We start from the raw sequence: 20,386 nt of genomic DNA, 5'->3' as shown, positions 1-20,386 counted from the left end.
GGTCCTGCTATGGATTGTAAAAAAAATTTATGAAGTAAAAAAAAAAGTGTACGTAAAAATGTGGTGTGCACCAGATACTATGTGGTGCGCACCAGTTACTAAGTTGCTGTAGTTCTTTCAATGAAATAAACCCTTTGTTTTGAAAATGCATTTCAAATGTCTCTCAGTGATAATATATCCATGACAACTGGCAAGAATAAATGTTATGTCCTTATATTTGAGACCTTGCTAAAAACAAAGTCCAATAAACTTTAAGATTTAGGGACAGTGGTAGCCTAGTGGGTAGAGCTTTGGGCTATCAACTGGAAGATTGGCGGTTCAAAACCAGGCTCTGCTATGCAGCCACTGTTGGGTCCTTGAGCAAGGTCCTTAACCCTCTCTGCGCTCTGACCTCAGCTTCCAAACAAGCTGGGATATGCAAAGAAAGAATTTCATTGTACAGTACATCTGTTTATGTACACTGCCTGGCCAAAAAAGGTCTCCACCTGGATTTAACTAAGCAAATAGGTAAGAGCCTCCCATTGGATAATTACTGCATGGGTGATTATGTTTCAGGTGGCAACAAGTTATTTAACCCTAACTGATGCAGTGAGTAGCTTCTCATTTGTTAAACAACCATGTGGAAAGACACATCCTGTGGTCGTAGAAAAGATGTTAATCTGTTTCAGAAGGGTCAAATTATTGGCATGCATCAGAATCAGAATCAGAATATCTTTATTGTCATTATACCAGGTATAACGAAATTAAGATGCCATACTCTCTCAAGCGTTATAAACAATATTTAAAGAAAGAAAACTAGAATTTACAAAATATCAAAATTTAAAAAATTTACAGAATTTATAATGACAATAACAATAACACACAAAAAATAGACTTTCTGTTCAGTAGCAAGCTGGTGGAAAATTGCACATTACCCTTATAAAGATTGTCTGAAAATTGCACAGTCCCATGTATTTTAAATAACCTTATAAAGAAATATTTAAGGTTCGTACCGCGGTGGGGTAGAAGCTATTTCTGAGCCGGTTTGTCCTTTTCTTAATAGTCCTATACCGTCTGCCTGACTGTAACAACTGAAACAGATGGTGGCCGGAAAACATCAATCAATCAATCAATGTTTTCAAGCAGAGAATACATCTAAGGAGATTGCTGAAACTACTAAAATCAGGTTAAGAACTGTCCAACGCATTATTAAAAAGTGGAAGGACAGTGGGGAAACATCATCCTTGAGGAAGGAATGTGGTCGGAAAAAAATCTAGAGTGATCGTGATCGGCGATCACTTAAGGGAACTCAAGGGATTGGGACTAAACAGCTGTGTAGCCTTAAGAAAACCACTTGTCAGTGAGGCTAACCGGAAAAAACGGCTTCAATTTGCTAGGGAGCATAAAGATTGGACTCTGGAGCAATGGAAGAAGGTCATGTGGTCTGATGAGTCCAGATTTACCCTGTTCCAGAGCGATGGGCGCATCAGGGTAAGGAGAGGCGGCTGAAGTGATGCACCCATCATGCCTAGTGCCTACCGTACAAGCCTGTGGGGGCAGTGCTATGATCTGGGGTTGCTGCAGTTGGTCAGGTCTAGGTTCAGCAACGTTATGTGCCCAAAGAATGAGGTCAGCTGACTACCTGAATATACTGAACGACCAGGTTATTCCATCAATGGATTTTTTCTTCCCTGATGGCACGGGCATATTCCAAGATGACAATGCCAGGATTCATCGGGCTCAAATTGTGAGTGGTTCAGGGAGCACGAGACATCATTTTGAACCCCATTGAGAATCTTTGGGATGTGCTGGAGAAGACTTTGCGCAGTGGTCCAAATCTCCCATCATCAATACAAGATCTTGGGGAAAAATTAATGCAACTCTGGACTGAAATAAATGTTGTGACTTTGCAGAAGCTTGTGGAAACGAGGCAGTGTATATGTAATGTGTTGAGATGCATTCAGGACCGTACAAGCAACCAGCAGGTGGCAATGTGATATTTTCCTCTGGTGATTCAGATGCTTTCCTTTTTTTTGCCACAGAGGTGCCTGGTGAAATCACAAAGCCGCCGCTGCTTTGACCAATGTAGTTCTGTAAGCCTGTAAGGAAGTTAAGCTGTAATGAAACACCACCTGCCAGCAACCAGAACACTTTTAAGCTAACGTTTCACTAAAGAACCAGACAAAGTAAGTGGTATTGCTATTTTTGTAGTTCTTCTTTGCTTCTGAGCTGGCTAAAACCCCCTGGCGTGTCTATCTGCTTTAAAAAGACTGCCAGTTAATCTTAAACAGAGGACCACGTATTACCTTAAACCAGAACCACAACATGTCCAAATATTATGCACAACTGGCGGTGGCGTACTAATTTTCACATACTGTTTAGTATGCAAGTATATGGGTTGGGGCGCCGTTAATGACGCGAACGTTTACAAGTAATCGTATGGCTATGTAATAAACAGCATACTACCATACTAAGTAGTATGTAATTATAGTGCGTAACCGTTATTGCTAATGTGTGTTGGTAGTATTTACTAAGGGAGCATCCTGAGGAAGGAGGGGGGGCAGTTGAGGTTTGTTAGCCAACATTACCACGTCAGGTTTAAAGCAGCGTGTCAAACCATGGTTGGCCAGAGCAGCAAAGTCAATAATTAAACAGGCAAAGAAGGAGAACAAAAACACAAAACGTTATTAGTCTTTATTATGAGGTGCATTCTTGCTGACACGTGAACAGCTGTGTTTTGCCATAGCCGTTATGGTTAGTTACAGTGACCTTCTTTACAAAAAGGATGGTTTTTCGATGATGTGACTGTCTAACATGAGCCAGGTTGTATTTGTAATTTTACCAGGTTGTAACTATATAAGCAGTATTCTCTCTGTGTTTGTGTTTTTCAGATGTCTTGGACAAACAGACTTATCACCAGCTGCCTTGTGCTCACCAGCCTGCTGTTCAGTTCTCAAGCAGTGCCTATAGGTGTAGATAAAACTAAAGTAAAGGTGCCAGAAGAGAAGGTACCCGAGCCACCTCAAAGTGTGGTGAGTACATCCGAAGTACATTATTTAAGGAATGAATCATTGTACATGTCTACTTTAGGGTTGCCAATTTTCAGAATTGGAAATGAGGAACATCCTGGGCTGGTGGGTTGGAGGAAAGGCACCGGGTGGGGGAGTGGGGGGTGGTTTGGCGGGTGTTTACCTGAGCGGGAGCGGGGGGTAGGCGGTTAGGGTTGCACCTATTAAAAAATATAACGGGTCTTACACTGTCATAGGAACATTATCAAAATGTTTTATTTAGGCTGTTTACCATTTATTATTTTCATTCTTTATAATAATAAATCAATAATAATAATAATAAACAATATTTGTACATAATCCATCTTCACACTGACATGCAGCCCCGGTTCTGGGCTGCGTTGCATAGGGAGGCAGTGAGAAAATCTGGGGGGCAATGCCCATCCCCGCACCCCCATAGCACCGGACCTGCTTGTGTTACTTTAGTTTCGCCCTAAGCCAGATTCGAACCTGCGGCGGAAAAAACACACGCCACGCGCTCTGCCCACTGCGCTACTCAAACGGCGGAGTAATGAGCGGGTTGTAATGCTGATATGCCTGCGCACACACGGTGTTACTGAAACTAAAAGTGACTACTACTAAATAATAACCCAACGCTTTCTAATTCCCACGGTAGCAGCAGTTTCCTTCTGTTTCATACGTATCGCCCTGTCTCAGTCTAATCTGCAGCATTTCTCTCTCGTTGATAAAAATACGGAACAAAGTGCGTCCCGTATCAGTTCAATACGGAATGCGACGTTTAGTTTCCAAATAAGGAACGATTTCGTATTTTACGGGACGGTTGGCAACCCTAGTCTACTTTGCAGTCTGTTCTTTAGATTCTATTGATGCATGCTCAATAATCCAGGTTCACAAGTCCACATAGTTGAATCAGTTCATCTTGACACAAAGATGAACTGATTCAACTTTGTGAATTTTCTATAGATTGTTTAGATAACACGGGGAAAAAGTACAGGATTATGTGATAATATATGCTGTATAGACAATGTACGTCAACTGTAATGTGGCAGCTGCTAACATAGTTAGGCAGCTGACCCACATTAAGTGTATTGTCCTTTTGTGTTGCCCGGCTGTCAGTTTCTTTTGATTGACAATCACCTGCTCCTCATAAGTGTTAATTTGCATCAGGTGGCAGTTTCTCTATATATCACGGTTTCTTTCTCTTGCTCTTGCCGGCTCCTTTGTTGGCACATCTGCTTTTCTCTGATGCTGTCATACTGTGTTGCTCAGTCTGGTCTGGTGTTTCGCTAGCATGTAATGCCAGCATTGTACAATATTTTATGGAACTCACCTTAGCGTCGTGGAGTTTTATGCCTCACAATGGAGCCCCCAGAAGCTGGGTGACACCCCTTGTTTGGACCGTACACGGCTTTTTTATCACAGTATTGTTCTACTGTAACGTGGTACTGCTGTTGGGATCCAGGGTTCTAATTCTTAGCAATTCTATCAGCCAGTCAGGCGTCTATATACAGACTTGATCTGTAATGTTTTGGTGTCATGTTTGGGGTGTGTTACTGCATTGCGTTTACTGATTCCAGGAAAATTGATCAAATGAGACCCTAACCAGGATAAAGCAATGGTAAACCATTAAAAGAATATAAATAAATGAAGCTTTCAGTTAGGGCTGGACGATATGGCTAAAATTTATATCGTGATATAACTCCTAATTTCGGTCGATACGATATAATTCCGATATCGATATGAATAACACAAATGTCAGAAAAACTGCCAAAAACACCAAAATTGGATGGCTGTACCTGCAAACCTCTTTTCTGGTTTCTGGCAAGAAATACAAGCTGAATACACCGCTGAATTAGTCCTTCATCTCTTATCAGCTATTTCGTCTGCTTCTTTTCAACTGTGGACAGTGGCAAAGCCAGACAATTTCCATAGGGGTGGCCAGACTGAGACCATTGCTCACACAGGGGTGGCACAGAAACTGTCTGATACCTTATTTTTGTATGTGGCTAGTAGCTGTTGATCTAGTAGTGTTTTTTGGTCACTCACTCATTTACCTATACAGGCAGTGAGTACCATGTAGAATTACATCAAGCCTAGCATAATAAGCTTTTTATTATTTTTCTCATTTTCCCTGTGAAAAACTAAAATATAGCCTATAACCTTAACAGAATTTCAAAGATATTCCTTTGCAATACTTGATCATTTGATTGCAAACTTGTGTGTACTGATGAGACTCAGTTGAACCCCAGAACATGCCAGTGTGAATGCATGGAAAACAAATTTTAATTTCCTTCAAGAATATGATACATTCTGACCAACACTATTAAGCCAAATCAGCATTGAAAATTGACTTTACTTTTAATAGCCTTCTACAATGCTGGGGCTTCTTAAAACTGAATATTCTCTTTTCAATAGAAGCGTTATTTAAATGTTATTAAACTGTTTTTGAAAGAAAAACCGCCCAATTAGAAGCAAAACAGCCCAATCTGGCAACAGTGGAACGCGAATATCCCGTTGGTGCCTTTATTTATTAGTACTCAGTACTAGTACTTTTTCTGTAATTGTGTTGGTGGTTGACATTTATGTTGAGTGTGTAACTGCACTGTTTTGATGGAGAACTACTCGCTTGAGGTGCGCTGTTGAATTGCGTCCCTGTGGGAACACCTGCGAGCAGAAATGCTTCCGCAAAAAAGTAACACGGGCAAAGCGCACTGACGTATGCATATCGATCGAATTTGTTTAAAAATCATATCACCGTTATTGAAACATTTTCTATCGCGATATATATATCGATATCGAATTATTGTCCAGCACTACTTTCAGTAAACATTTTAAATAGTGCATTTCCATTTGCATATTTACAGTTACTGTACATATTGTATTGCTCTTGTATTATTCTTGCTGGTTGGACTGTAGAGTTATTATTATTATTATTAGTTATTATTTGGACATATCTACCTTTTACTTGTTTGTATTCTTAGTAGTACTTGCTTGTGTCTAAACCTAATATTTTATGCACATCACAGTTTTTATTTTGTACAGATGGCAGTATTTTTACTGGTCACTTCATAGAGAAGTTTATGCAGAACTGAATAATCAAATGAGCTTTGTATAGAACACTTTATTTAGTCTGTTGTTAACATATACACAGATGAGCCAAAACGTTAGGACTGACCACCTACTATGCTGTCAAAACAGCTCTAACCTGCTGAGACATAGTCTCCCCTAGACAGTCATCTGGTGGCTGGTACCAGTACATTATCTGCAACTAGCTTACAATTTCTGTATGTTATGAAGTGGATTTTCCTACATATACAGTATATTACAAGTGTCTACAATACTGGGTTGTGGCAGGTCTGGTTCACACTGGGTGCAAATTAGGCATACACTGGACTGGTCACCAATTGGTCGCAGGGCTTAAACAAACCCCCCTGTGGGCTAGCGGTTACGTGTGCTTAAGGTTTTTTTTACAGTGTTTTTTGTTTTTATGGAAAAAGACATTGTCATGTGAATGCCCCTCTTTTGTAGGTTTTGGGGGCAGAAATGATGGGGTGTGTTTATGGCAAAAAACTAAATGGGGTGCAGAATCAAAAAGGTTTAAATCCCCCTGGTCTGGTTAAATGAGAACATACGTTGGTTGTGTAATGCTGGAGGATGTCTGAAATGATTAGGATGGATTTTGGGGGAAAATAAAATCTCTGTATGAATTGCACAAAGAGGAATATGTGTCACACACCCTTGAACAGATATGCAAGCAAACATAATAGTAGTAACATAATATTATGTAGAATGTACACTGTTTCTGGGGAGAGAGATTTTCTTACTTATTATTTTCTTGCTGTTTGTAGCCATATGCTCCATTTGTACAGAATCATGGAGTGCATTTTAAGCACCGTTTAGAATCTGGCTGATGTGAAATTACACTGTAATCATAGTAGTTATAAGTATAGCTTGCATTTTCAAACCTGGTGACACCTTTTCACATACAAATTCAGTCAACATCCTTTTGTAAGGATGAGTAGAATGTTTTTGCTGGCAGTTAGCTTAGTCTTTGTTTTTATTTGAGGCACAATTATTTAACATTTATTTATTCATTTATGTGATATTACGGCATGTGTAGTTGTGGAGTCATCGACATGCAAAGGATAAAATTCTAAAAACAAAACAAATCAGTAACCTGACCAAACATGCCACCTGAAAATCCAGAATTGTAAGATATTATGAGTATAAATTTAAGTATTTAATGTAATTGTTAAAAATTGGGCGGCACGGTGGCTTAGTGGGTAGCACTGTCGCCTCACAACAAGAAGGTCTTGGGTTCAATCCCCAGGTGGGGCGGTCCGGGTTCTTTCTGTGCAGAGTTTGCATGTTCTCCCCGTGTCCGCGTGGGTTTCCTCCGGGTACTCCGGTTTCCTCCCACAGTCCAAAAAAAACATGCCACCAGGTTAATTGGAAACACTGAATTGTCCTATAGATACCTAGCCGCTAGATGCACTAGTGCATTGTAGTGCCGGTCCCAAGCCCGGATAAATTAGGGAGGGTTGTGTCAGGAAGGGCATCCGGCGTAAAAATTTTGCCAAATCAATGAGCGATCATGAGGATGACTCGCTGTGGCGACCCCTGAAAAAAGGGAAAAAGCCGAAAGAAGAAGAATGTAATTGTTAAAATTGCATAATAACTGTATTATTATTATTATTATTTTTATAAAGTGCTGCAAGGCTTTTGTCCTTTTTGTTCAATTCACTGACCTTAAGAATGGTTTTATTTAGCAATGCATGGGCATAATGTCCAGACATTGGTTGTTAATACAACCTGGGCAGCTGTTGTCCAGGTTCCTGGCAGATTTTTTTTTTCACAGATACAAGGTGGGAGTGCGTTTATCATTACAAATGACGGTGCATGATAGTGGATATTGGCTTCAATGTACATTCAGTTGGATCCAACACAACCTTGACCTTGGTGATGTGGTTGTTAAAATGGAATTAATTGAATTAATTAAAAAACATTAATATACTTATTGAGAAAAAGTAAAGTAAAAAAATTAACCCTTGAGGAATTCCAAATTTATTTTAGCAAAAAATGCCTGATCAAGAAATTATATATTTTTTCTATTTATGCATTTCCCCTAGTCTGTTCTAGTCTAGTCTATTTATGTGCTCCTCCGCCCCCCTCAGACACTGTGCAGTTGCCAACTGTGTCTTTTCACCTGCACAAGGTGGTTCACACAGGGATCGGTGCTGCATACAGAGAGTCGCGCATTTCTCTCCATTATTCAGCATCTCTGTGCAGGCGCCTTCGACCAGCCAGCAGAGGCCGCAATTGCAGCAGTGATAAGGAATCCAGCCGGCCCTCCCACCCAGCAGTTGTTAGCCAGTTATGTCTATTGCAAACATTGTTGGCAATGTCGGTGCCCAGCTGGCTGATAGCAGAGCTGGGATTCAAACCCGCAGGCTCAAGATCTAACAAAACCACATGTGCCACAAGTAATGGCAGTACTTTAAATGCACTTGCTAAAAAACAGAACGTCATCTTCTCTTACAACAACTTAAAGATACAAAGATACAGAGACACAAACTTTCAGATTTATGAGAATTATATCTCATAAAACATTTATTTGTGTGGAATGTGACATTGCACAAATTAGTGCAATGTATTACCTAATCAGCTGCAATAAATGAGATAGGAAATGCTTCAAAAACAGTCATGTGAATAATTAGGGAGTCAGAATTTATTGTCAGCAGAGGTACGTTGTGTTCCCAAACATTGAACACACTAAATAGAAATAAAGAGGTCTAACGGGATTCAGTTTATTTCTAATCAAACAGCTCCAGGCTGTTTGTTTAGTTAAAGGTAAAGTATGACTGCCTATTTTAGCACTGGTTGCTGCACTTTTACTGCTGTGGTTTCTGTCCTTAGACATTTGGCTGATGACAACCTAAGGGATGCTTAAACATTTGGTACACTCCTGACAGAACAATGGGCCCTGCCCAAGCCGGCAGGTCATTAAGCTTTTAATGGTCTTAACATTGAATCATTAGCAAGATTTGACAGCAATGGCTTCTTTAAGACAGTAAATTTGCACAAGACAATCTTATTCTAATCTTCTTCATTTTCCTTCATGACGTGACCTTCAAGATTTTTTGATGGTACCATTGTTTTTGGATAAGTTTGCATTTTACAGCTGCTTAGGTGGCGCAGCGGTAAAATACGCTAGCACACCAGAGCTGGGATTTCGAATACATCGTATCGAATCTCAGCTCTGCCATCCGGCTGGGCTGGGCGTATGTTGTTCATACAGGTTTAGGGAGCCGGATAGGGACCTCATAACTGATGCAATCACGACCTCTGCTGACTGGTTGATGCCATCTGCACAGAGTAGAGGAATAATGCTGATTAGGGTGCACAGGGCTGATTTGCATATGAACTCGGCTGGTGCAGGTGAAAAAATGCAGTCGGCTACTGCTCACATATCGGAGGGGACGTGTGTCAGTTCGCTCTCCTCAGTCAGGGGCGGGGGTCAGCACCAGTAGAGAGGAAGCACAACGCAATTGGGTAAAAATTGGACGAAAAAAAGGTGAAAAGGACTATTCAGACTGTTATCAGAAAAAGCGGCAAGACCCAACATCTGTAATAGTTTGGGGCTGCATAATTGAAGGCACCATTTATGCAGAGGCACACAGTATATTGGGATTTTAGAGAGACACAATGTCACAGGACACTGCCCACAGGGCGCTGTTGGCTGGATATATTTTTGGTTGGTGGACTCTTCTCAGTCCAGCAGTGACAGTGAGGTGTTTAAAAACTCCATCAGTGCCACTGTGTCTGATCCACTCATACCAGCACAACACACACTAACACACCACCACCATGTCAGTGTCACTGCAGTGCTGAGAAGCATCCACCACCCAAATAATACCTGCTCTGTGGTGGTCCTGTGGGAGTCCTGACCATTGAAGAACAGGGTGAAAGCAGGCTAAAAAGGTAGAATTGTAGAACGACAAAGTGCTTCTATATGGTAAGTGGAGCTGATAAAATGGACAGTGAGTGTAGAAACAAGGAGGTGGTTTTAATGTTATGGCTGATCGATGTAACAAAGTAGTAAATATGCTCTCTTTTTTGCTTCTCCTGCCTTCTTTGTGCTTTTATCAGTTTAAATATCTAATAACAGATTCACATCTCACAAATGGTCCCAAATGTTCCAGAAATAGGGTTTGTAATTACTTGGATTTAATTGCATATGTTTACATTTTCAGGACACTGGACTTCATTATGACCGCTATCTCAGGGAAGTGATCGATTTCCTCGAAAAAGACCAGCATTTTAGAGAAAAGCTGCACAACACAGACATGGAGGATATAAAGGTATTGTTACACTGACACTGTTGTAGACTTGTACCACTTTTTATTTCTCATTGTGACCTGGTTTTTAAATCTGTCTAATTTCAGCAAGGGAAACTGGCTAAAGAACTTGACTTTGTCAGCCACCATGTAAGAACTAAACTGGATGAGTTGAAGAGGCAGGAAGTAAGCCGACTGAGGACGCTGATCAAAGCTAAGCATGACATAGAAGGAGGGGATGGTAAGAAATTTGCTATACAAAGAAAATACTACTGAAACACAGTGGGTTGTCTTATCATGCTTTCTAACTGTCTTGCATGTACAGTTTGTCCACTGGTTAAGCCATATTAATCATGTACACATTTTTGATGTTAGCAGGATTGTATATTTCAGGTAATTCTATGTCTCATGTTCTTCAGGCCAGGCTATGGACCATCAGGCCTTACTGAAGCAGTTTGAGCATCTAAACCACATGAACCCTCACACATTTGAGGTGGAGGATTTGGACAGGCTTATCAAATCGGTATGCTTATATATTACCTCTGTTTCCTTTTGGTCATATTGCACATTCCGCAGCATTTAGGTACTGTATGTTAATAATATAACAAATCTGAAGCATCCATCTAATGTGCTAACCCACAACTGCACAGACATCTGAGTGTAGGTCTCAGCTCAACTCCACAGAGGAAAACAAAGAACCTGGTGTGATCCTCACTACATGTTAAAGCTCTCTGTAAAAATCTGCTGCTGGCCAGTAGGGAAGGAGGGGCAACCACTAGCTTGCAAGGAAATTGCACTGTATGACCACCTTCCTAATATTGTGTTGGTCCCCCTTTTGCTCCCAAAACAGCCCTGACCTGTTGAGACATGGACTCCACTAGAGCCCTGAAGGTGTGCAGTGGTATCTGGCACTAATATCTTAGCAGCAGATCCTTTAACTCCTGTAAGTTGTGAGGTGGGGCCTCCATGGATAGGACTCGTTTGTTCAGCACGTCCCACAGATGCTCGATTGGATTGAGATCTGGGGAATTTGGAGGCCAAGTCAACACCTCAAAACCATTCCTTAACCATTTTTGCTTTGTGGCAGGGTGCATTATCCTGTCCAAGTCAAATGTATACTTTTTATGTATTGCTATATGGGACATCACCATCTCCCTCCCAAAACAGAGACCATAACAAAATTTTACAATACAAACAACTACTACACAGAAATCTTCACCACAGTGATGCCCGCACCCCCCCCCCCCCCCCCTAATCTAGAAGATAAATTAGTATAGTAAGTATAGTATCCCTACCTAACGTCTTCCCATGTGTTTTGTCCAGGCCACCAGTGATTTAGAAAATTATGACAAGGAGCGTCACGAGGATTTTAAGAAGTATGAAATGATGAAGGAGCACGAGCGACAGGAGCACCTTAAAGAGCTCGACGAGGAGGCCAGGAAAAAAGAGGAGGAGCATTATGAAGAGATGAAGAAGAAGCATGCTGATCACCCCAAAATCAACCATCCGGTAAGTTCAAACATGACCTCTTTTGTAAAGCGTTAGGTCTGTGTAGGATTCCTCTATGAGCTCTGTGTGTTTGGTTTGTAGGGCAGTCAAGATCAGTTGAAAGAAGTCTGGGAGGAGGCAGATGGTCTTGATCCTGAAGATTTTAACCCTAAAACTTTCTTCAACCTGCATGGTAAGATTCCCACTAACTTTTTATGCATTTTCCCCCAGTTTGCCTCCCTGTATGAAATGAACGACATAGGAACACTAAACCAATCTTAATTATTACTGCTCATAAGTTCTACAAAAAAAAATCCTTGGTCAATGTTTTAGTACAATAAGTCACAGTAAGCTTTGTTCATGTTAAACGTTGTTTGTACGACTATTATTGCATCATTTCAAACAGTTTGTCTCATTGAAGGCGTTTTGAAAAGGTCAGTGGCAAACCAGGCCAAAGTGTAATCGGGTGAACCTAGAGCGCCGTGGCAAGTGCAAAAAACGCGAGCTCAATGCAGGAAAAGTGTGCGGTGTGCACCCCTCAGGGAAGCGCAGTTAACCAGCAAGCTAACCAGCATCTCCACTCAACTTTCAACCTGTGCATGGCGGGTTCATATGACTCTTAGTAATGCGTACATATAGTTATGCACTTATCTCCATTATCCCCAGTCCTACTGTGCAGGCGCCATCAACCAGCCAGCAGAGGTCGTAATTGCTGCTCTGGTTTGCTAGTGTGTTTTACAGTTGCACTACAGTTATTCAACAGGCTGCCACCAACAGGCTAGACATGCCCCTTCAGACTGCAGTTCATTATAATAATATTAATAATAATAATAACACAGTTATTAACTCCCCCTCATCTCCACAAGACACCCAGTGATCAGGTGTTATTTAGGAGGTAAAGCATTTTCAGCCATGCAATGACATTAAAGTGGTAGTAACTTGCTGTAAGGGTGTATCAGGTGCAACAGTGTTGTTGGGATGCTCCAACTGAAATCATAAACTTTGGTGGTCACATCATTCTGTGACCACCAGAGAGCCCCAGAAGAATATTTATGTTGTATTAGTAGTAGAAATCTTGTTTTAAAGAAGCCTTATAGTAGGTGTTTATTTTCAGGGTTGTAAATTTAGATACTAATTCTATAATTCTTTATAACCTGCCACCCTTCACCGGTCCATGAGAATGCATATCGCAGTGGGAAGGGACCCCATCTGAATTTTCTTTCCCTTAAACACGGCCAGTTTTGTTTTGATTTCAACTCACTGCAGCGGTGTGATAGTGCATTAGTTGCGCCAACTAAGCACCCCAAACTGGCACTTTAAATAAAGCAATAAGCCACGAGAGACCGCGCGTTACTGCGATTTTATCACAGGGAAGGTAAAACGAGTGGCTTTCAGTCTCGAGTGGCTTATTGCTTTTATAAAGCGGCGGTCAACATAAAATATAATAAAATACAACAATGTTCAATTTATAAATGTTTTTATTTACGAAAACACTTACAAAAAGCGTTCTTCCATGACCCCAGGTAGTTCGTTAACAGTGTTGCTAGGCAACATGAGGGCGAACATAACATTCACTCTTTCTTTTCAATGGCGTATTAATATGGAATGATGTGAGGTGGTCATAGGTGTGAGTTTATCGGGGATTTTACAACGGCTTCGAACGCAGCTCAGCCAATCAGATTTTAGGACCGGAACTATCCGTTTTATAACAATCATTTTGTACCCTAATGTGCGTCCATAAAATAGCTAAGTAGCTCTGATGATAAAATCCTTTTTACTTGTTTATTACTTATGCAGATACAAATGGAGATGGTTTCTTTGATGAGCAAGAGTTGGAGGCATTGTTTACAAAGGAGGTACACAATCACGTATATAAATCACACACAGGTGGGCGTTCCTGTAAAAGTAATTTTAGTTCTAATAAGCGTTAGAACATAATAATGTGTTTACAGCTGGAAAAGATCTATGATCCTACCAATGAGGAGGATGACATGGTGGAGATGGAGGAAGAGAGGCTACGGATGAGAGAGCACGTCATGAATGAGGTAACAGTGAGAAAGAAAACTCGTACTTTACTCTATATTAATGCTTGGCCCATAATGAAGATGGCACCTTGGATGGCATTTACTCTCTCTGTAACAGGTCGATGCCAACAAGGACAGACTGGTGTCCTTAGACGAATTCATGACCGCAACGAAGAAAAAAGAATTCCTGGAACCAGACAGTTGGGAGGTAAATTCTATTGCAGCATTGAAGGGAATAGACACTTGCTGAGCAATTTATTAGGTACACCTATCTGGTATTCACAAATTATTTTTAAGCTATACTTACCATACAGATGAATGACTGTAGGTCATCCGTTGCTCTGTACACATCATCACCCCTCCATGTACTTTTTTATCGTTTGAGATAAAGAGATCAGATATTAATTAATCTTAGTTGGCAATCACACTTACATTGTAATACATGTAGCACGTGTTGGTATACTGGTATTAGTGTAGCAGGTGCAGCGGTGTTGTTGGGGATTTTTAAACATATACTGACAGTGCTTTAACCAAAATATAAAGCCAGCTTTCTGTGATCAGAAAGTGTCTACTGGTAGGACAACATGGAAACAACATGGTAGCTCTGGTCTCTAGCGGTACACCTACAACACATGCTAGCGAGGTATGTGTTCCTAATAAAGAGAACAGTTTAAACTCTGCACCTGCTACACTCATACCAGTACAACTCACCCTACCATGGTGTCATTTCAATGTTGAGAATGCACTACCACCAGAAATGAATTGTGGTGCCAGCGTACAGAGCAATTCTGCAAGTCTGTACACCTGTATGGTACGTGTTGCTTTTAAAGTCAATGAATGTGGGGCGCCGAGGTGGCGCAGAGGGATAGTCCGCTAGCACACCAGCCCCGAGATTCTGAGCTCCCGGTCGGCTGGAGGCACCCTAGCAGGCACAACTGGCAAATGCCTCCAGCAGGTATTTCCACACGCAAAGCTGACCTCACAGAACTATGGGAGAATAAGAAGGGATTGCTGGACTGCGCACATGTCGAAGGGAGTGTGTGTGAAGTAAATATACAGCCTCTTTGGATGCCGTCGGGGTCCCCAGCAGCGGATTGGGAGAAAAGGGAGTAAAATGCATTAAAAAAATCAATGAATGTACATACCAGATAGGTGTACCTAATAAAGTGCTCGGTAAACGTATATGTGGAGCCGTGAGTCATCCTTTTGCTTTGTATGATCAGACTCTGGAACAAAACCCGATCTACACCGATGAGGAGATGCACGAGTTCGAGGCGCATTTAGCCAGACAGGAAGAGGATCTGATCCAGAAAACGGCTGATCTGCAGAAGCAACATGAAGAGCTCCAGCGACAGCAAGAGGAACTAAATGCACAGAAACTAGAACTGCAACAAGTAAGAAAATCAACCTGAGCTGTTCACTGGGTTTATTTCTAATCCTGCGCTACTGCTGCTAGCTTTTTTTTTGTTTAATACAGTTAACTATTGAGTAAACGATGTAAAAGAGTGTTTGGAGTTTCAGCAGATTGAAAGTTGGTGTTGTGTATGTGTGAAAAGAAACAGCCAAGAACACATCAGATGATTCCGCAGTACCTAATGGTAGAAACAGTGCTTTCTGATCCTGAAACACCCAGTCTACATCCAGAACCTCTAGGAACCTTGTCTGGTAGGAAGTGTACATCCTGATGTGGGTGAATATGTCCTCCCAGGGGGGCACTCACATGGAGCTAGATGACTAGATTGTAAGATAAGTTAGGGGACCAAAACATAACAATTTTAATACATTTACATTACAGTACTATGACAGTATATTGTTGAAGCAATTGAGGGTTAAGGGCCCAGCAGTGGCAACCTGGCAATGGTGGGGCTTGAACCAGGGACCTTTTGATTACTAGTCCAGTACCTTAACCATTAGGCTACAACTGCTCTTAATTAATATTGCTAGTCATTTAGGTCTAAAGTGGTTTTCTTTTCTATGGGGGTATGGACACAGTCTAGGTCTTACAGCCAGGGTTATTAGTGGATGTTTAATGGTTAAGGTAGTGGACTAGTGCTTAAAAGGTTGCTGGTTCTATCCTGCCACTGCCAAGTTGCCTTTTTTATATATATATATTTTCCCAATCCCTGCTCTGATTGAGGAGAACGAAGCTAACCCACGCCCCCTCCACCACGTGGGCAGCATGCCGTACGCATCTTATCACCTACACTTTGACGAGTGCGGTGCAGCTCAGCGTTGTGTATGGAGAGGACACACCCTGAGAGCACTCTTTTCTCATCTCTGTGCAGGTGCCATCAATCAGCCAGCAGAGGTCGTAATTGCACCAGTCATGGGAGAGAGACCCCATCCGGCTTAATCCCGCCAATATCTGAACAACGGGCCGATCGTTGTTCATGTGGCCGCTCATCCTTAGCCGGTAGGCAGAGCTGAGATTCGATACGATGTATTCGAGATCCCAGCTCTGGTTCCAGCGTGTGTTTTTACCTCTGCGCCACCTGAGCGGCCCCAAGTTGCAATGGAAATGTAATGTACATGCATTAGTCATGCCCCTGGGGTTGTGTTGTGATCCCTAATGGCTACAGTTCCATGTGCTAAATCCATACACCATTTGGAACTGAAGTGACCAGGAATGACTCTAGCTGATTCTAGCTTGCTGATTCTAATTTTACTTTACACACAAATTGCTAGTTGCATAATGGAAACTGGGTACTTATACAGATTAAAAAAATGACCTTTTTTTATTTTTTTGCATCCAATTGTTCAATTTGCATCGTGCTTCCTCTCTGCCTATGCCGAACCCTGCCCTGACCGAGGAGATCGAAGCTAACCCATATCCCCTCTGAAACATGAGCAGCAGCCGGATGCATTTTTGCCACCCGCACATTGATGAGTTTGGCGCCACCTAGCGTTGCATGCGGAGAGACACACCCTAAGGGCACTCTTCCTCATCTCTTGTGCAGGTGCCTCTAATCAGCCGGCAGAGGTCGTAATCGCATTCTGACAGAGAGAGACCCACATCCGGTTCTTTGTCCCACCCGCCCCAACTGAGCAACTGGCCAATCGTTGCTCATACAGCCGCCCAGCCTCGAACCGGGGAGGCAGAGCTGGATTCGAAACGACGTACTCAGAATCCAGCTCTGGTTGCAGCGTGTCTTTTTACCGCTGCGCCACCTGAACGGCAGGAAATCACCTTTGCTGTACCACCAGAAATTCAGATTTAGGTCATTTATAAACCCCTGCGTGCTTGTGTTGTGGGGAACAATCACTGACCCTTCTTGGAACCTTTATGCTTTGTTTGCTCTGTCAGCGCCCAAAGCTCATTACCAGATTGAAAGCACACATTAAGGATGTAGTCATTTACTGTTTCCGGATATTGACATAAAACAGTGGTCAAACACTGGTAAATGGGCAGTGGTTAGCTTGGTATGTAAGATGCTGGACATTTTTGGTTTAGTAAGTAGAAGGTCACTCACTGGTTTAAGCCTCACCACCAAGTTGGCACTGTAGGCTGAGCAAGACCCTTAACCCTCAGTTGTTGCAGTGTACTTAGTTGCTTTGGATACTAACAGTACCTTTAGGCCCTAAATGTAAAATGGTGATAGGTCAGATAACCTTACATTTTCTGCACCAACTGAAATAAGAATGAAAATTCTTTGGACATTACAGGAAAAAGATATAAATATATAAGTTTAGCAAATTAACAGCAACAAACTTAACTTTTAATGCAACAAACCATAAAATATGGCAGCTTGTCCAATCTATTCAATTGGACTGTATATTTTTCTTTATGCATTTTCTCCCTTTTTCTCCCGATTTTAAGCGCGTCCAATTTTTACCCAGTTGCGTTATGCTTCCTCTCTTCTGGTGCTGACACCCGCCCCGATTGAGGAGAGCAAACAGACACATGCGCAATAGCCGACTGCAGCAACGCATGAGAACAGGTTGCGGGAAAATGTCGCTCTTAGCTCATTTTCATTATGAATTTATTTAACATTTATTACGCCCGATTGTAAGTGTATAAAACAAGATGGACCCTGCAAAAAAAAAAAAAAAAAAAAAAAAAAAAGAAAAGAAAGAAAAAACGTGAATATCACGGTGATGCGGTTGCTTGGCATGCCCTGCGGTTGGCTGGTCTATACCGCGATATTTCAAAATTGCGGTTAGCGCGACAGCCCTACTTACAATGACTGAATACAGTTTGAGCAATTGAGGGTTAAGGGCCCTGCTCATGGGTCCAACAGAGAAACTTGGGGATGGAGGGGATTGAACTGGCAACCTTCTGATTACTAGTTCAGTTTAACTACTAATATGCCATATAAAAGGTAGACCACATCCACCTTTGCAGTTTTGCTCTTTTGACTATTAGGCATAACATTATGACCACCTCCATGTTTCTACACTCACTGTCCATTTTATCAGCTCCACTTACCATATAGAAGCACTTTGTAGTTCTACAATTACTGACTGTAGTCCATCTGTTTCTCTACATACCTTTTTAGCCTGCTTTCACCCTGTTTTTTAATAGTCAGGACCTCCACAGGACCACTACAAAGTAGGTATTATTTAGGTGGTGGATCATTCTCAGCACTGCAGTGACACTGACATGGTGGTGGTGTTAGTGTGTGTTGTGCTGGTATGAGTGGATCAGACACAGCAGCGCTGCTGGAGTTTTTAAACACCTCACTGTCCCTGCTGGACTGAGAATAGTCCATAGATGAGCGATCGTCTCTGACTTTACATCTACAAGGTGGACCAACTAGGTAGGAGTGTCTAATAGAGTGAACAGTGAGTGGACACGGTATTTAAAAACTCCAGCATCACTGCTGTATCTGATCCACTTATACCAGCACCATGTCAGTGTCACTGCAGTGCTGAGAATGATCCACCACCCAAATAATACCTGCTCTGTAGTGGTCCTGGGAGAGTTCCGACTATTGAAGAACAGCATGAAAGGGGGCTAACAAAGCATGCAGAGAAACAGATGGACTACAGTCAGTAATTGTGGAGTAAGTGGAGCTGATAAAATAGACAGTAAGTGTAGAAACAAGAAGGTGGTTTTAATGTTATGGCTGATCAGTGTAGGTTATTATGTACATATTAGATATTAAAAAAAACAAAGAAAGCGTTTCGCTACATCTTTTTGTTCAGGTTTTACCAGACCCTAGTTGAGAAGCATTCCCAACATGCAAATTCTAAGCTACTGTCTGTAGTTACAAACTGGACTTAAAGTTGTGCTAAGGTGTTCATTTTCTCCTTATGATCAGGCTGTAGAGCACGTGGAGCGATTGAAAAGCCAGAAAGTAGAGCCCCCAGCTGATGGTGAGACACTTTGTTCTAAATGGGTCCGGGCAGGTCGTACTTATATATAAACACTTGAAGATCATTATAAAGTATGTATGCATTTAACATGTATTACAGTTGACGGAAATGCAGTTCCTGAAGTTCCTAACCAGGAGCAACCCCAACCCCCTGGACACCAGCCACCTCCCCTAGGTCACCAAGACATCCCTGCAGCCGAGCCAAACCAAGGTCATCTAAATCAGCCTGAAGATGCTCACCCAGTGCCTCCTGGTCATGCCAATGTGAACCAGGAAGCCCAACAGACACCCTAGAAAGCAGGTAGTGTTGGGCTTGACTGTGCAGATGAACACGCCCGCCACAAATTTTCCTCTCCAGTGTCTGGAGGCGATGTATAACAGTCCTTATTCTGTGCGACCTCCCGTTTTGAGAGGCTGCTGCTTTCACACGGTTTAACAAAAACAAACGTTTACAGGATTATTATATACAGTTCAATAGAGTTTTTTATTATCTCGTGCTGGTTGGTATTTTGCTCGTTTTTTGTCCGAAAAAAATACAAAAGAAAACATTCAATTACAGCATGAGGGATTTTATTTCTTTTTTTTATTTCCTGAATTTGGACTCAGATAAGTGGAATATTTAAAAACGGCAGTACAAGGTTGTATTATCATGATATTCAATATCTAATACTTGAAACAAGGTTATAATGATGTCCTTTACAATACAGATCAAGTCTTGACTGAGTAAATCACATTAAGAAATTTATGTTAATGTTTAAGGTATAATGAGGCTAGAAATGTAATCAAAAAGCAGGTAAAAAAAAAAAAGCCCTTATAATAAGTAAAATTGGCTTATTTCAGTCCAGTACTGTGCAAATTGCTAAATTTAGCAATGAAATAGGCATCGTTTCCAATAGTAATCCAGTTTAGATTCTATATTAATCTAAATATGAGTTTTATTGCCCTGTACGGTTTCAAGCTTTCTCTATTTCCAACACTTCTGATCCTACTCATGAAGCCCTTGATAATTAGCTAATGAGCTGAAGCAGTTTCGACACTGCAGGTTAATTGGCATCTAAAACCAATTACCCTAAATTCTAGTTGGTTTAACAAACTGTGTTGGATTAAAATGTGCCCACTGCAAGGTACTGAATCTTTAAGTGTCTGCCAGATTGATTTGTTTTTGTTTGTCATTTTATCTGTACTATTCTTATTAAATGCTCAAGGTACCCCAA

The 20,386-nt window shown here is 41.5% G+C and overlaps 1 protein-coding gene across 2 annotated transcripts; it reads left to right on the top strand.

The window, feature by feature from the left end:
- The first annotated feature begins 2,029 nt into the window (after window positions 1-2,029).
- nucb2a (nucleobindin 2a) lies at window positions 2,030-20,386 on the top strand. Of its 2 annotated transcripts, none has more exons than XM_063013206.1 (13): window positions 2,030-2,165; window positions 2,871-3,011; window positions 10,262-10,369; window positions 10,454-10,586; window positions 10,765-10,868; window positions 11,669-11,854; window positions 11,936-12,026; window positions 13,631-13,689; window positions 13,786-13,878; window positions 13,976-14,065; window positions 15,081-15,251; window positions 19,119-19,173; window positions 19,273-20,386. In XM_063013206.1, the coding sequence occupies exons 2-13, from the start codon at window positions 2,871-2,873 to the stop codon at window positions 19,464-19,466; spliced, it is 1,425 nt and encodes a 474-aa protein (XP_062869276.1). In that variant the 5' UTR covers window positions 2,030-2,165; the 3' UTR covers window positions 19,467-20,386. The 2 variants fall into 2 exon arrangements, with proteins under 2 accessions (XP_062869276.1, XP_062869275.1); XM_063013205.1 differs by lacking the exon at window positions 2,030-2,165 and adding an exon at window positions 2,706-2,733.

The sequence above is a fragment of the Trichomycterus rosablanca genome, chromosome 17 (assembly GCF_030014385.1).
Source record: "Trichomycterus rosablanca isolate fTriRos1 chromosome 17, fTriRos1.hap1, whole genome shotgun sequence".
NCBI classification, from domain to species: Eukaryota; Metazoa; Chordata; class Actinopteri; order Siluriformes; family Trichomycteridae; genus Trichomycterus; species Trichomycterus rosablanca.
This window is presented reverse-complemented; position numbering and strand designations above follow the sequence as displayed.

Excerpts from the sequence above, each read along its gene's own strand:
- nucb2a (XM_063013205.1), top strand. Across the intron at positions 10,587-10,764 it reads TGACATAGAAGGAGGGGATG|GCCAGGCTATGGACCATCAG; the intron begins GTAAGAAATTTG and ends CATGTTCTTCAG. Across the intron at positions 15,252-19,118 it reads AGAAACTAGAACTGCAACAA|GCTGTAGAGCACGTGGAGCG; the intron begins GTAAGAAAATCA and ends CCTTATGATCAG.